Source organism: Neomonachus schauinslandi, chromosome 5 (assembly GCF_002201575.2).
Source record: "Neomonachus schauinslandi chromosome 5, ASM220157v2, whole genome shotgun sequence".
In the NCBI taxonomy this organism is placed as follows: domain Eukaryota; kingdom Metazoa; phylum Chordata; class Mammalia; order Carnivora; family Phocidae; genus Neomonachus; species Neomonachus schauinslandi.
In genome coordinates, this window is record NC_058407.1 from 169,421,137 (window position 1) to 169,437,954 (window position 16,818).

General features: G+C 58.2%; 1 protein-coding gene across 3 annotated transcripts; it reads left to right on the forward strand.

Moving 5' to 3' along the window:
* The first annotated feature begins 597 nt into the window (after positions 1–597).
* Positions 598–16,233, forward strand: LOC110571964 (TSC22 domain family protein 4). 3 transcript variants are annotated; one of them, XM_044915161.1, is made up of 6 exons: positions 598–683; positions 1,095–2,130; positions 4,653–4,819; positions 9,888–9,936; positions 12,460–12,783; positions 15,757–16,217. In XM_044915161.1, the coding sequence occupies exons 2-6, from the start codon at positions 1,369–1,371 to the stop codon at positions 15,988–15,990; spliced, it is 1,536 nt and encodes a 511-aa protein (XP_044771096.1). In that variant the 5' UTR covers positions 598–683; positions 1,095–1,368; the 3' UTR covers positions 15,991–16,217. The 3 variants fall into 3 exon arrangements, with proteins under 3 accessions (XP_044771096.1, XP_021535862.1, XP_021535863.1); XM_021680187.2 differs by lacking the exons at positions 12,460–12,783; positions 15,757–16,217 and adding an exon at positions 10,326–10,981; XM_021680188.1 differs by lacking the exons at positions 598–683; positions 1,095–2,130; positions 4,653–4,819; positions 9,888–9,936 and adding an exon at positions 12,217–12,270 and having other exon boundaries at positions 15,757–16,233.
* The last annotated feature ends 585 nt before the right edge of the window (positions 16,234–16,818 follow it).

Consider the following 16,818-nt stretch of genomic DNA (forward strand, 5'->3'; position numbering starts at 1 on the left):
GGGGCCCAGCAGGTGTGGGGTTAAGCCCGTGCGGGGGCCCCGGGGAGCCGCAGCGGCGGCGGCGGCGGCGGCGGCGGCAACTGCACCAACAGCGGTGGTGGCAGGTCTGGCCCCGGGCCAGCTGGCCGGGAGCCCCAGGAGGCAGAGAGGGCGGAGGAAGGGGAGGAAGAGGGGAAGGAGGAGGAGAGGAGCAGTCAGCAGGCCGGAGGAGGCAGGACTTCCTGGTGTGGGGGTTGTCAACAGCCCAGAAAGAGAAAGGCAGAGAGACCGAAGCGAGAGGAGCTGGGGAGCGGAGAGAGACGCAGCCCGGCCACGCGGAGGAGATCTGGGAGACCCACTCGCCCCCACCACCCAGGCGGCTCCACCTGGAGGCTCGGGGCGGGGGGCGCAGAGCCGCCTCTTCCCGCACCAGTCCCGAGACCCTTGGGGCTTTGAGAGGCCGCGCCTGGGCTCCACCAAGGAGGCGGGGGTTTCTTCTTTTCCGGAGAGCAAACTTTTTACTGAGATGCCTTGCGGGGCGAAGTGCGGCCCCCGAAGAGAACTGGACAGCCTCTGATCGCCGCCTGCGTCCCCGCCCCCCCCCCCCCCCACGCTGCTGGGGCCAGGAGGCCCCAGAGGAAGGACAGCCCGACATCTTCGGCGGCCGGGACCCCCGGCCCCAGCTCGGTGGCCGAGGCCGAGAGGTAGGGCTCTGGGCCGGGCGGGGCGTCGGGACTGCCCCAGGGATGGGGGAGCTGGGGTGCGAGGGGGGGCGCCTGGACACCCAGCAGAGGCCTCTCGGCGGCGGGGCCAGGCTGAGGAGCTGCTCACCCCTGCTCAACCAAGGCCCTGGAGCCCCCCTGCGGTCGGGCGACTGGGTCCTGTGAGTCTGAATCCCAGACAAGAAATGCCCAGCTTTGGGTCTGGGCCGCCCCTTCCTACTCTGTGGGACCGCTGGGATCTCCGGGTCTCTGTCGTCTCTGCCTGTCTCTTTGTCTCTGGGTCTCTGGTGGTTTCCCCTTCCTCCCCCATCCTGCTCCCCTGAGAGGAAGCCCCGGAGGTGGCCTGCCCACTGCTTTCTCACACACACACTCTCTCTCTCTCTCTTTTTCCAGTTTGCAAACTCAGCTCTGGAGTTGGGCAGCGCCAGCGGCAGGAAAAACCTGCCCCTGCCCCCATCTCCCGCCACCTCCCCTGCCCTGTGCCCCCTTCACCAGCCAGGCACCCCCAGTTCCCGCAAGGCCCTCCTGCCATGTCGGACCCAGATGTCCCCAGGGGCCCTGATGCCCCCGCCATGTGGCCCCCCTGTTCCAGGGGTGCCTGAGCCCTTTGGAGGAGCCCCAGCTGCACCCCCCACCCACCTTGGCCGAGTCCTGAGCCCCAGGGACCATGAGTGGGGGCAAGAAGAAGAGTAGTTTCCAAATCACCAGCGTCACCACGGACTATGAGGGCCCAGGGAGCCCAGGGACTTCCGAGCCCCCTGCCCTGCCAGCCCCCACTGGGCCCCCACCCCGTCTGCCTAACGGGGAGCCCAACCCCGAGCCAGGGGGCAAGAGCACCCCCCGGAACGGCTCCCCACCGCCTGGGGCCCCCGCCTCCCGTTTCCGGGTGGTAAAGCTGCCCCACGGCCTGGGAGAGCCTTATCGCCGAGGCCGTTGGACGTGTGTGGATGTTTACGAGAGAGACCTGGAGACCCCTGGCTTCAGCCGGCTCCTGGAGGGAATTCGAGGGGCCTCGGGAGGCGCCGGGGGCAGATCTTTGGATTCCAGGTTGGAGCTGGCCAGCCTGGGCCTTGGTGCCCCGACCCCGCAGCCAGGCCTGTCTCAGGGCCCCACCTCCTGGCTCCGTCCGCCCCCCACCTCCCCTGGACCTCAAGCCCGCTCCTTCACCGGGGGGCTGGGCCAGCTGGCGGTGCCTGGCAAGGCCAAGGTGGAGACACCCCCGCAGTCAGCCTCCCCACCCCAGCAGCGCCCCCCAGAGCCCAGGACTGGGGATAGCGCTGGCACGTCCCGGGCTGCCACGCCCCTGCCCTCCCTGAGGGTGGAAGTGGAGGCTGGGGGCTCAGCAGCGGGGACCCCTCCACTGTCCCGATCCAAGGATGGAGCCCTGCGGCTGAGAATGGAGTTGGCTGCTCCAGAGGAGATGGGGCAGGTAAGAGCTGGGTTCTGGGGTGGGGGAGACACCTGAGGGGTGGTGCTTGCTCATCTCAGCCTGGGCCTAACCTCCAGCCTGGGCCTTCCTGCCTCCACCTCCATACCGCCCTCTCCCCACTCCATCGACACTGGTGTCAGGTCAGGTAGCCCCTCTTTTCTCTTCCTGCCCTCTCCCTGGGAAGTCGATCCTACTCTTCACACAGCCTTGTTTTCTTTCTCAGGCTCCCCTTGCCCCTACATTCTGCACCTTTTTTCTTTCCCTTTGGCCTTCAGTTTGTTACCTTTGGCCCCCGTCTCCGTTTCCATATAACCCCCTGCTGTCCCCCCATCACAGAGATGTGCCTTCCTCACTTTGGCCCTCACCTTCTGTCTTGGTTTCACCTCTTCTGGCTTCGGGCATTGAGGGTGGGGGTCCCAGGTGGGGCTGGGTGCTTGGGTCTCTGGGAGAGGAGCTGCCAAGGTTGGCAGGGAGGGGTAAAAAGTAGGCTTTCCATTGTCAGTCTCCCTGGCAGCGCCATTCCAAAGGTGGGGGTCTGTCTTCTCATTAGCAGCCTCTCCCAGCCCCATCTGCAGCTTTGTACCAAGTCAGATTTCTCCAAGGACCTGAAGGATTGGGTGGGATAGAGGGCTTGGTGGTTTGTCCTTTCCAGCCTCGGTGTCTGTCTCTGGTCCCTGCATCTAGGCCTCTCCACGATTGATAACTGGGGGTGGCCACCAGGGAGTGGGCGAGAGGCAGGAAGCAGTGGAGAAAGAGTTAAATCCTCTGCTCTTTCTGCTTCCTGTCTCCAAAAGAGGAACAAGTCTGGGCTGGGGGGCAGGATGCCTGGGTCCCTGGGGTGGGGGTGGGCAGCCAGGGATGTGGGGGATGGATGTGTCTGTCCTGAAGGAGAAAATAACACCTTGGACCTCAGGAGGAAAGGCAGGGAGTGTGAGGATGAGAACTTTTCCCCCTTCCTGGCCTTGGGCACAAACCACAGTATAAAAATAACCTGGGACTGGATGTCTGGGCCCTGTCAGGACCGGTCAGGACGGCTCCCCCCACCCCCTCCTGGCCTCAAGCTCACATCTCTCATGCTGCGCCCCCTACTTTTCTGGAGCTTTCATTCAGTTCCTACCCCAGGGGAAAAGATGCTCTTTTTTTTTTTTTAAGATTTTATTTATTTATTTGAGAGAGAATGAGATAGAGAGCATGAGAGGGGGGAGGGTCAGAGGGAGAAGCAGACTCCCTGCTGCGCAGGGAGTCCGAAGCAGGACTCGATTCCGGGACTCCAGGATCATGACCTGAGCCGAAGGCAGTCGCTTAACCAACTGAGCCACCCAGGCGCCCCAAGATGCTCTTTTCTTTACTGGTCCCTGTCCCCATGCTCTTGCAAAACAAGCCTCCTTTGCCCCAGTCTCTCTGTGTCCCTAAGCCCTGCCTGAGCTTCCCTTGGGCCTGCAGACCTCCCTCTCTCCCCAGTGCCCCCAGACCCTCTCCCATGTGCACACCCCGATCCCTTCCTGTGAGCATGCATCTGTGCTGTCGTTTCCTGGCCCCTAAGTCTGGCTCCCTTCCACACCCCCCCATGTCTTCTCTCTCAAGAGAGAGGCTGGGAGGAGGGCCGGGGGGACACCACCTGGGCCCCCTTCCTCCGCTGTGTCCCTCTAACCACCCTGGACTCTCTGTTCTTGGCTTTTCCGAGAAGCACGGGCCTCCTGGGGCCTCACAGAGGCGGCTTGTTCCTGTGGCCCCCGCCCTTTTGCAGCCACCCCCAGCGCCTGTTAGGCTGTGTGGGTCCGTGCCCAGGCTCCGCCTCCCCCCCCATCTCCACCACTCAACCGCTCTCCCCGCCCCAGGGCCCAGCACAGGAGCAGAACTTCACCTGAATCTGAGAAGTTTGAGAGAAGAGGCTAGAATGGATAGAGTGGGGTGGGGAGGGTGTTGGGGGGAGGACCAGTTTCTGAGGATTCATTCATTCTACAAATAGCTATTGAACAAACTCTAAGCTCTGCCCTCTGGAGCTTACCTTCTAGCAGCAGGGAAGCAAAAATACTTTAATTTCAGATACTATTCAGTGCGCTTAAAAAAAAAAAATAGAGCAGTTCAGTGGAATTCACTAGTTGAATGATGGGGAAATGCCTCTCTGAGGAAGTGACATTTGAATCGCTTTAATAAGTCAGGTGACAGAAGGCAGACACCCTCTGACTAGCCTCTGACTGGGGGTTCCTGGATTAGCTGGTGGAAGGGTGCTGGAGTGCAGACTAGAGCCCCTCTCTGGTACTCTGATACCCCATGGACCACTTTCTGGAAGCTGCTCACCCAGTCCTCAGGATGGGCACTGTTTTCCTTGCTTCCAATACCTGCCTAGTACCTCCACCAGACCTGGGGGAGAGAGGGCCTTTGGGGCAGGACTCCTGGGTCCTCAGAAGAGAGCAGAAGTACATGGGGAGAGCTGGGGAGGCAGACTACTAGGCAAGGTTGTAAGGTGGCTGGTTCCTCTCTTGCCCTTGATGTGATGGTTCCTACCTCTCTGCCTCCAGGTGCCCCCACTCGACTCTCGCCCCGACTCCCCAGCCCTCTACTTGTTCCCCGATGCCAGTCTGGTTCACAAGTCTCCAGACCCCTTTGGAGCAGCGGCAGCCCAGAGCCTCAGCCTGGCCCGCTCCATGCTGGCCATCAGTGGCCACCTGGACAGCGATGACGATAGGTAGGTGGGCTCTGGGTCCCCACCCAACACGTGGGATAGCTGCATGAAACTGCCCGGTAGGTGTCCTTCTCCCAAGTTAAGCTTGGAGAGGACCTCTTCAACAGAGAAACCTGGCCTGGGCACAACCACTGGGCAAAGTTGATCTGGGACCCACTCCCTCTGTGTGGAGAGAGCTGGGTGGGACTCCCTGGCTTAGGATTGTCAAATCGTAGACTTTTTTTAGAGTTTGAAGGGAGTCATTGTTGTCAAATTCCAGAGCTCTTGCAGATTTAGCGATCATTTGGCCAACCCTGAGAATTTACTGGCAAATGCGCTGGAGAGGAGAAAAGGGAGTGGATCTCCTCCCTGGCTCGCACCTCCCTCTCCCTACTGAGGGGAATGGAGCTCCTGCCTTTGGAGTAACATCCTTAGGGACCATACGCACTACTTTAGGCTCCTAGGACCTCTAGTGCCAAGAAAGCGTGTCCCTGGGGTTCTGTTCTCCGCACCAAGCCAGAGCCGGGACAGGATGGCTGTGGGACACAGGGGAGGCACGGGAGAGCAGGATCGGCTGGGGTTTGCCCTCCAGGGGAGAATGGCCGTTCAGTTCGGAGGCACGGTGGGCAGAACTTCCTGTTTCAAGGGCCAGGTTTCAACATAGGAATGTCAGCAAGCTGAAAAGGGAGGAACAAAATTGCGAGGGCGATAGGCAGGCTGCTCCCTTCTGGCGGCGGACTGATAGAAGGGCTGGGGAGTCACCACTTTTATTTTGGAGGGAGGAGTGGGACTTCCTTTTTGAGGCTTGGGGGAGGGACTTCCTGTTTGGAAGGAAATAAGGGGTGGGGCTTAGCCCTGAGTTTTGTGGGTGATGGGGAGATCTGTTCCAGAAGGGAGTCTCTCCTTCCTGCCTGCCCCTCGTGTGGCACCCGCCTGCACACCCTCACCCCTCAGAGTGAGGGACTAAGTCTCACCATAGAAAAGGGCTGGTGGCCTTGTGGGGAGCCTGAGGCAGAGAGGAAAGAGAAGGGGTGGCGGGGCCAGTGGGATGGAGGGCGAGGGACCTGGTGGCAGCTGGTGGAGAATGAGGGACACAGTGGGGCAGGGCAGTGCGGCTTCTGGGCTCTCAGCTCTCAGGAATGTGTGAGGTGTGAGGTTGGCCAGGGCCGGGCGAGTCACCTGCCCTGTTGCTATTCTCAGCGCTTCCCACCCGTACTCCCTCCTACTTGGGAGGTTCCCTGGCACGAGGGCTCCCTATCACTCCCCACCCCTGTTGATTTCAGAGCCCAGCCTCCTGCTTCTTAGAGGGCTCTGCCCTCCAGGAGCCTCCTCAGCTCTATTCTTTGGCTCGTGCCTTCCCTCTGTCCCACCCCTCCCCACACCCCAGTCTGACCGGTCAGGCACCCAGCCTCCACTTTATCCTGCTCCACTCCAAGCCTTGGGGGCTCTGCTCTAGCCCAGCGCCTCTCTTGCCCCACCCTGCTGGGCCAGTAGGAAGGATTGGGTTGGGCCACCCCCTTGGCCCCCTGGAATGAGGCATGTAGCCCCCACCTCATCTCTCTGGTATGCCCAGAGCTGGCAGAAGAACAGGGTCTGAGTGGCATGGAATCTCCCTTTCAAGAGGGAAAGTGGGCTGGGGAGTTAAGTGCCTGGATCCCAGATGGGAAATTGGGGATGCCTGCCAATCTCAGAATCTGGGGATGGGAGAACAGAGGGTGCCTGGTGAATGGTGAATGCTCACGTGATCCTGGGTGGCAAAACCTTTGTGTCCCCGACAGGACCTGGCAGTTGGAAGGTATTGAATAAGTGGATGGATGGACGAATGGATGGGTGGGTAGATGGCCAGCATGGGGGATCCAGGCATTACAGGGAATGAATCCCAGGGACTTGGGAAAGAAAAAGTACATTTATTTATCCAGTGCCTCCTTTGGGTCAGGTGCTACCTTTTATCTCACTAAAGCAACCCCATGATCCCCACTTTCCAGATGAAGAAGCTGAAACTCAGAGGAGTTAGAAACTTGCCCAAGGTCACCGGGCTAGTAAGGCTAGTAAGTGCTAGGACTGCTAGGTCAGAGCCTGGGTCTGACCCCAAAGCCACATTCTACATTCTCCTACTGGGATGCCTACATCCCAAGAGGAGGAGGCAGTCATCTCTAGGATGCCTTTTCTTTCCAGGACAGGGGCAGGGACAGCTTTCCTAAGCCGGGCAAGGAGCTCCCCCCCCAACTCTGGCCTGGCCCCACCCCAAAGGCGCCACAGATCCGGGAGGGCGTAGTGCAGAGAGGACAGCCAGATGCCACTTTGTTGGTCTCAGGCCCATCCCCTGCGGGCTCCTCAGAGCATAGCTAGGGAGCGGGGCTGGCCCTTGTCCCCAGGATCAGAACCTTTCCACCTCTCCCAGGTGTCCTGCTTCTTCGTCTGATCCTCATTTTGAGACTGTTTCATTTGACCTTCAAAAAGGAAGACCAGCCTCTAGGGCTGTCCTTGTCCCAGGCCCCAGAGTCCTCCTGCAGGGCTAGAGTCCTCAGCTGTGCATATCCTGCAGGCCCAACCCCAGGGGGCGCCACTCACATTTGAAGTCATTGTCGTGGACACTTAAAGTCATGACAGTTTTCCAGAAGATGGCAATAAGTGTCTTGAAGGAGGGGGCATTTTGTTCTAATGCACACAGTCACCTTTTGGGCTTGTGGTGGGGGCTGATCCCACACAGCCAGCTCCAAGTTTTGGGGTCCTGACTCTGCCTGGGGAATTCCGGCACAGTGCCCTCTCTTTACTTACTGCGGGGCGGGGGAGGCTCTCAAAGGGAGGGTTTGGGTTGCCAGCCGGAGTCCTGGTCCCTTAAAGTGTTAACGTTAGAGTGTGACAGTGGAAAGTGCTGTCAAAAACTCTCCAGCACTAGACAAACAGGAGATAGACATCTATCAGCCAAGAAATGTTTATTGTTGTATTATTCCTTTATTTCTGGCAAGAACAAACAACTTACTTGGCATCTTTACCTGAGTGTCCGCCAAGCAAGGCCAGTGTTCCTATTCCTGTGAATCTTCCCCTCTTTGGTCTCTGTGTGTCTGTGTGTACTGGGGGAAGGGGGACAGGGTGTGTGCCCTGTGGTCGCCCAGACTCCACCCAGGCGTCTCAGATTGAAATAGCTTAAAAACTGCCCTGGCTCTCCAGCTGGCTGGCTCACCCTCCACTCTTAAATTTGTCTTGTCTCCCCCCGCCCCCGCCCCAACCCCAGGAGTCCCAGTGTCCTTTCCTCACCCTACCCTGTCCCGCTCTCTCAGGTCTGGTCACCCCCTTGGTTACTCCACCTGTCAGTGCCTTCTGCACCCAGAGCTTGGACAGGAAATGGAAAATTCCCAGCTCCCTCGTGCTCCCTTCCTGGCTGCAGGGCCTCATCCAAGGGTCACCTTGAATTGAGTGCTCATTCCCCCACAGGGAAATGAGTTGGAGCCGACAATCAGGAGAAAGGGCTCAACAAGGGAGCACAAGAGTGCAGGATGCAGCATGTTGAGACCACCCACTCTGAGAGAGGCAAAGCTGGGGCTGGAGGACAGGATCGATCCTGCAGCACAGGGAGGCCTGGATGTAGAGCTGGCCCCAGGGCTGACGTGGCTGAGGGAGAAGCTGGACAGGGGTGGGTCGTGAGCCTTGGGATGAGGCAGGAGCCTGAGACCTGGGCAGTGACAAGAGGGAGACTTGGGGGAGGGGGGGAGGGCAAGGCAGAAAGGCTTGTGCAGGCCCTTCGCCTCGGAGAGGCAAGACATGCTTGAGGGATCCAGAGGCTGACCCTGGGACCCATTTCGCCGGGCCTGAGTCGACCTCTGCTGGCCATTTAACAAACTGCAGCCAGACCGGCTCTCCCCTGTCATTCGCTCCCAAGGATCTTCAAAGCCCCTGCTCCAATTCCCGATGTCCCACCTCCAGCCTCACCTTCCCACCTCTCCTCAAGCCTCTGTTCCCTCTAAGACCCCAGACCCGAGACCCAGGGTCCAGATCCATAGGCTGTGCTTGCCTTTCAGGGCTGTTTTCGTTGCTTTGGTGACCTTTCCATTTCTCTTCTCCCTCACCATGGGAGGTGGGAGATCCTCTCTGGCCAGGCCCCAGGTGTCACCCATGATGTGGGCTTTGTGTCTGGGATGGCCGGGGCAGGGGGCGATGCTTACAGTCCAAGGAAGATGACAAGTTTATCAGAAACGCCCGCTATCCCAGCTGAGTGGAGCTGAGAGCTTGAGGGAGGCCAGTATTAGCCCAGAGGGGCGGACGGGGTGAGGTGGGGGTTGGTCTCCCTCACCCTTCGCAACCCCCCCTGACCCAGGCCTCTGGCCTCAGAGCCCCTCCCCTGACCCAGCCCACCAGCTGCCTTCCCTCAGCCTGCCCCCTTCCCTCTGCTCTGGGATTGGTGCCAGGGTGAGAAGGGGACACTGGCACTGACCGTGTCTGGGAATTCCCGCCCACCGTGGAGTCAGTGGGAGGGGGTCCCCGTGTCCCCGAGGAGCCAATAGCAGCCAGGCTTTGCCCTGGGGGGCGGCGTATATCTTGCAGACGAGCACCCCCTAGGCACTGTCTCCTCTCTGCCTGCCCGGCACCAGCCAGACCCCGCTGTGCCCCGGGGGGCTCTGAGCCCCCCAGGCAGTCCTTCTGATACAGCCCTCTCCCCTTGGAGGGGGCCTAAAGCCCTTTCCCTTGGGGATGGCCCAGCCAGGCACCTCTGTCAAGTCCCTGGTGTCATCTTATGAGACCCGAGTGGTGGGGATGGCGCCAGGGCCTCCCTGGAAAAGGGGCTGTGTCTCCTCTCCTTGCTCCCCTCGGGGAGCATCCCCCATCCGAGGGGCATCTGCACCCCCACCCCGCCGGGGCCTGGGGGTGCCTGGGCAACGGCCCCCACCCCGCCGGGGGACGGACAGAACTCTCCTCTCCCTGATTCTCTGTCACAGGTACAGGCAGGGGTGTGGGCGGGAGGCTGCAGTGAAGGGTTTGTGGAGGCGGCCAAAGCCTGCTCTGAGAAGCACCTGGAAGGCAGCCGGCTGGGGTGTCCAGACACCTGGCTTGGCACCTACTCCTCCTCACCTCTCAACTCCCTGTGTCTCTCCAGCGGCTCCGGAAGCCTGGTTGGCATTGACAACAAGATCGAACAAGCCATGGTAAGAGAAGCCATCTTGGTCCCGGGAGGTTCCGACTCATGTCCTGCTGTCCTCATCAGGGAATACCGACTCCTAGCTCCTCAACCCGCTCCCCAGCTGGGTTCCCTCCTGTCTCCACCTGAACTCCCGATCTCCCTTGGCCCCTGGCCTGGCCCCCATCTCTGTCCTCAAGCCCTGACCTTGTCTCTGTCCGGCATCCTTGCACACCGCAAACCCCCCTCCCCTCCCCCTCCCCGGCCTCTTCCCTGCTTTGCTGCTTCTCCAGTGGTCCTTCATCATTTGGGAGCAGGCAGGGGCATCTCTCACACCCAGGCCCTCGAGGCCCTGGGCAGGGATGAGGTTGGGGTGGCCTGGGACCCCTGACTCTTTGTCTGTCCCTGGGCCCCCAGGACTTGGTGAAGTCCCACCTCATGTTTGCGGTCCGGGAGGAGGTAGAGGTGCTGAAGGAGCAGATCCGAGACCTGGCCGAGCGGAACGCCGCGCTGGAGCAGGAGAACGGACTGCTGCGTGCCCTGGCCAGCCCCGAGCAGCTAGCCCAGCTGCCCTCCTCGGGAGTCCCACGGCTTGGGCCCCCTGCACCCAACGGGCCCTCCGTCTGAGCCTCCCTTCCCTCACAATGTGCCTTTGGGGGCTGCTACAGCTGCCTGCCCCCCTTCCTATGCAGCTTTAATGCCTCCTGATCCCTGGGGATGGGAGTTGAAGGCTCAGATGTGGCCTGTCCCCCCCATTCTTCCTCAGTCTCCCCCTAGTGCCCAGGGACTGGGCGGGGGCACCCCCAGGCCTTGAAGGAGGAGGGAGGGCTTCAGGATGGGATGTTGGATGGAGCCCCCCTCCTGCCTCCCGAGGTGTCAGTGTTCTGGGACCCCTGGCAGTCGATGGCTGGGGGACTTGGAGTCCCTCTGGCAGACACACCATCCCCACCTTGTTCCCTCAAAGTACCCCTTCTCCTCTGCCCAGGGGAGGGAGTGTGGACAGTCTGCAAGTTCTGGGATTCAGGTTGTTATTAAAATAATAATTATAATTAAAAAATCCGAAGAAACTTGAATCTGGAGGTTGGCATCTCGTTGCTTGTGTCCAGATGTGGCCTGCAGTGGTATTTCCACGTGTGGGGGAAAGACGGAGGTGTGGGCTCCCTTGGAGATCTTATCCAGACTGGGGAGGTTGAATGTGGTTTAGACACAGTGGTCGAAAGAGTTGAGAGGGGGGTGCGCCAAGGGCCCAAAGGGGAGTCAGCAGCCTGGGTCCTGGGAAGGGGCAGGCAGGGCGGGGGGGGGGGGGGGGGGTCGGCCCAGGTGGGGGGGGGGGGGGCCAGGGAAACAATGAGGCCTTTGGTGATTGTGCAGGATCCACCCCCAGCTTCCCAGTGTGTCCCCTCTGTGGGCTGGATCCCGGTGGCGGCGGCTTGGGGGGTGGGGCTGGGGGCCCTGAATGGGCCCCTTGTCTCAGCGCTGGGTGTGGGCCAGGTTCCCCGGGCACACGGTGCCCTCGCCAGGCCTGGCCGGCCTCCGTGGCTTCCACCCTCCGCTGGCTGAGGACCGGCCCTGTGGGTGAGCTGGGCCGCTCCCTGACAGCCTGGGCTGGGCTCCCGCCCTGGGCAGCAGAGGCAGGTAGGGAGAAGGACCCCATCTAGTGGGGAAGGGGGGAAAGCAGCAGCCTCCGCTCAGAGCACCCGGGGCCCCAGACTAAAGGGGCCCTGTGAAGAGTGGGATACTGGAGGCCGCCCCAGGTTGGACTTCCCGCCCTATAGCTCCCTAGATTTATGACAGGTTCTTTGTGTTGTCTGCACCTCAGCTTCCTCGTGGGTAAAATACCTACGGAGGGCCGCTCCGCTGGTTACGTGACATCATACGTGGGGAATGTCCAGGGAGGACCAGGAGCTCAGGAGCCCTCCCTCCTCCATCAAGGCCTGCTTAGTTTCCCTCCCCTGGACCTGGGGGAAGGAGGGCTGAGGGCACAGGGATTGGCTCCGCGGGTCCTGGAAGGGCCTCAGGGGTTGGGGTCAGGGCCAGGCAGGCTCTCACAATGGGCTAGAACTCTGCCTTCCTCTGAGTTCTCATCCACTTTGACTCCTCTCCCTGTCTCAGGGAGGGGAGGAAAGACTTAGGATGAGTCGTCGGTGAAGGCTTTCCCCCTGGATTCTCTCTTTCTTTCTTCTTGGCTGTGCCTGAAGCTCCTGAGAGACCCCTCAGGTGGTGGCCACTGGCCTGCAGCCTGTTCCCCTCCCCCCTTTGTACCAAATGCTTGTCCTGCCCCCTGCTTGGTGTTCGTGTATTGGGAGAAATGGCTGTGGTAATGCGGTTCTTCCGATGGATTTGGCAAAAGATTACTCGCTGGGTGAGTTTCAGAGAGTGCCCCTTCCTCATGACATGCTGGGGCGGGAGGTTCTGCTCAGTGACCTCTAGGTCACAGAAACCCATTTGCGGGGGGAGGCGGGGACACTCACGGCCCCTTCCCCTCTGTGATGGCCTTCTTGCCAACCATGTGTCCCTCTCTTGTCTCTCCTCTCCCTGTCTCGGTTCTCAGGTTTTCTTCTGGAAACACAAAGCTAAGTCAACCGTCTTGGAACACCATGACTCCCAGAAAAGTATAGTGAAGGTGGAGAAGAGTCCCAAGGTGATTGAGACTTTGAAGTTGGTTGAGCCCTGCGAAGAGGCTAAGGTCTCCAAGACGGCGGAGACCCCCAAGGTGGCTGATCCCTTCACGTTGGTCAAATCAACAGATAAGGGTGAGGTGGAACAGAAACGTGTGGGCCGGTCCCTGCTGCAGCTGCCCCGGACAGCTATCAAGTCTGTCTCCACACTCATGGTCTCGGCCCTGCACAGTGGCTGGCAAATGTGCAGCTGGAAGGTGAGCACCCTATTACCTGGTTCCCAGTGGTCCTTCCACCCTCCCTGATCCCTCATGACTCCTCCCCCGCTCCAATCACTTGGCTGACATTTGTTTTGTGTGCCTCTCAGGCACTGAGGCGGGCAATCGAGGCTACACGGTGAACGAGGTTTACCCAGACTAAGGGAGCTACAGACAAGATCATAGGCATTGTTGGTTCAGTGTCTTAGGGCTATGACAGGGGAGGTCAGGGGTCTGTAGGAGCCCAGAGGAGGAGCATCTCATGCAGACTTGGCGAGTCAAGGAAGGCCTTCCTAGCAGAAGAGACGGTGAAGCTGAGACCCGAAGGATTGGCCCTGCCTTGGGGTGGAGTGGGGTGCAAGGAAGTGAGGGGGGCATTCCATGAAGACAGAATAGCAAGGGGGCTGGGGTGGGGGGTTGCTGGCCCAACGTGATGGGTTTGGGCAGTCCTGGGGCCAAGGGTCAGCTTATACAAGGCAGAGTGGTTGGCCATTTGTGCAGTTTGGGTTTGACCCTAAGAGCAAGGGGAACCCTTGTAGACATTTGAGCGGAGGAGGGACACAATCAGATTTTAATTTAGAAAGCTCCCCTGCTGTCATAGGTTGTGGTGTAACCGCTCTGGAAACAGTTTGGTAGTGTCTTTCTTTCTTTTTTTTTTTTTAAGATTTTAAAATTTTTATTTCAGAGGGAGAGGGAGCAGACTCCCCGCTGAGCAGGGAACCCGATGCGGGGCTTGATCACAGGACCCCAACACCATGACCTGAGCTGAAGGCAGATGCTTAACCAATTGAGCCACCCAGGCGCCCCAGTTTGGTAGTTTCTTATAAAACTAAACTTGTAATCATCATATGCCAAGCAGTCATACTCTTGGCATTTATCCTAGATAAATGAAACTTTATGTTCACACAAAAATCTCCACGTGAATGTTCAGAGCAGCTTTATTTGTAATAGCCAAAACCAATCCAAATGTCCTTCAGTGGGTGAATGGTTAAACTGTGATGTCTCCATACCATGGAATACTTCTCAGCCTTAAAAAGAAACAAATTATTGATGCACCCAACAACTTAGATGAGTCTCCGGAATTATGCGGAGTGAAAACAACTAATCCCCAACCAATATTATATATATATATAATATATATAATATATATATAAAATGATTCTATTTATATTATATACCACTCTTAAAATAGCAAAATTATAGAACTGGAGACTTGATTAGTGGTTTAGTGATTGCCAGGGTCCAGGGGTTGGGGGTTAGCAGGTAGGTTGGTTATAAAAGGAATGAGGAATTCTTGTGATGATGGAAATGTTCTGTGTGTTGACTGTGGCAGTTGGCGACATGAACCTGCGTATGGGAGATAAAATTGGGTAGAATTTAATACACACACAACTGAGTGCAAGCAAAGGGGGACATGTGAGTAAGATCAGTGCATTGTATTGGTGTCAGTATCCTGACCATGATTCAATATTATAGTTTCGCAAGATTTTACTATTGGGGGAAATTGGGTAAAGAGCATACGAGGACTCTAGTAATTTCTCACAACTGCATCTGACTACAATTATCTCAAAGTCAGAAACGTAATTTTAAAAAGGGAAGTGTCTAGATCGCTACCAAACCAACTTATTTTGGCCTTGAATGAAGTATTACAGCACTAATAAAAAGTTCACTTGGCACCCTGTGATGGGCGGGTCAGAAAAGGACAAGAGGAGAGGCAGGGTATTTAAGAGGTAGAATTGTACCAGCTGGTTGATTGGATGACGGTGAAGGGGGAGAGAGAGACAGAAGTCAGAGCGGGCTGGAGCCATTCACTGGGGTGGAGAATGAAGGAACAAGAGCAGACTTAGGAGAGCAAGTGATGAGTTGAGGGCATTGGGACAAGATGAGTTGAGATGTTGGTGGAATATTTGCATGGAGATACCTAGGAGACAGTGAGATATACAGGCCTGGAGATGCGGAGGGAGCTCTGGACTGAAGATGGAGGTCAGGGGGCCATTCTGACCTTAATTTTTTTTTTTTTTAAGATTTTATTTATTTGGGGGCGCCTGGGTGGCTCAGTTGGTTAAGCGACTGCCTTCGGCTCAGGTCATGATCCTGGAGTCCCGGGATCGAGTCCCGCATCGGGCTCTCTGCTCGGCAGGGAGTCTGCTTCTCCCTCTGACCCTCCTCCCTCTCATGCTCTCTGTCTCTCATTCTCTCTCTCTCAAATAAATAAATAAAATCTTTAAAAAAAAAAAAGATTTTATTTATTTGACAGAGACACAGTGAAGAGAGGGAACACAAGCAGGGGGAGTGGGAGAGGGAGAAGAGGCTTCCCGCCGAGCAGGGAGCCCGACGTGGGGCTCAATCCCAGGACCCCGGGATCATGACCTGAGCCGAAGGCAGACGCTTAACGACTGAACCACCAGGCGCCCCATTTTTTTTTTTAAGATTATTTATTTGAGAGAGAGTGAGAGAGAGCACAGCTGGGGTGGGGGGCAGAGGGAGAGGGACAAGCAGACTCCCCGCTGAGCAGGGAGCCCCACACGGGGCTTGATCCCAGAACCCTGGGATCATGACCTGAGCTGAAGGCTTAACGGACCGAGCCACCCAGGCACCCCAACCCTGCCCTTCATTTTAACACAATCTCCCGGAAACCCTAGTGAGGACTCAAAGATGTGTGACACATGGTGCCTGTCTTTCAGGAGCTCGAATTCTAGTGTTGAAAACAGGTCTGCAGAACAAAGAGCAGATGTCATGCCAAATGTTGAGGCAAACACAAGGGTAGAGACAAAGAACACCTAATGCAGCCTGGGAAGGCTTCCTGAAGGAGACGGTGCCTGAGCTAGGCCTGACTGGAGGAGTTGGCTCTAGAAAAGCTTTTGCTGTTCATCTGGCAGTGGTTGTATCCCTGATTTCTCCCTAGACGAAGCTATTTACATGTGCACATCTTCTCTCTCTCTCTCTCTCTCTCTCTCTCTCTCTCTCTCGTAGTCCTCTGTGAGTTCTACCTCCATTTCCTCCCAGATGAGGCCTGGGTCCCCTCTGGAGACGCCGGAGGCTGAGATGCTGCGGGAAGTGTACCTAGTACTGTGGGCCATCCGGAAACAGCTACAGCAGCTTGCTCGCAGGCAGGAGAGGCGGAGGCGGCGCCACATCCGGGCCCACACTGGCCCCCAACCTGACGCAGTTCAGGGCCTGAAACAGGATGCCCGGAGTCCCCTCTAGGGGGGAGCCCCACATCCTCCAAAAAGCCCCACCTCACTCTTAGGTAAGGTTGATAGGAGAGGTTAGGGCAGCAGGCCAGTTGTGAGTGAGGAGAAGTTTTCATACTGTCACCTCTCATCGGGAGCCCAAGTCCAGGCCTGGGGTCCCACTTATTCCCCTTCATTCCGTTTATTCAATTTATTAAAAAAAAAAAAAAAAAAAATTATCCAAATGTTGGGAAATAAATATCAGATATTTCGGAGTAAATATAGTCTGTGGATAGCCAGAGGCAATGAGGGAAACTTGGGTGGGGCAGGGCGGGGCACCTCCGGCTGGCCCAAACGTGTGGGAGTAACTTGGGGGCTTGGGGGGGATCCCCATGTCCAGGGCCCCCTGGGCCCAAACCCACTTCCAGGGACTGATTGCCTTTGGCAACTCTGCCAGGCCAGCAACTCCGGGCATCCTGTCCGCAGCAGCACCCCTTTACTGAAGATACGTGGCGCCTCCCAGGTCCTGAGCCCATGCTCTCCCTGGCAATCCTACAAAGACGGGCGTTTTGCAGAGGTTGAGGGACTTGAACAAACGAGACCTGCTGGAAACTGCCCACTGCCCCGCCCCTCTGGCGCTCTGGGGCTCCCCCATAGCGAGGTCAGTGGGTCTGAAGACCCACGCGGCGGCGGCAGCCGGACCCGCATCCGTGGGTAAGGCTCGCAGGCCCTGCTGGGCGCCCTCGCCGAGAGCGGCCGAAAACTACAACTCCCAGGGTTCCGGGAGGCGCCGGGGGCGGGGCTGGGGCCGCGGGTCTGCGCCCGAGAGCCGAGCGTGCTGCTGCGGGTGAGGGTGTCGGCC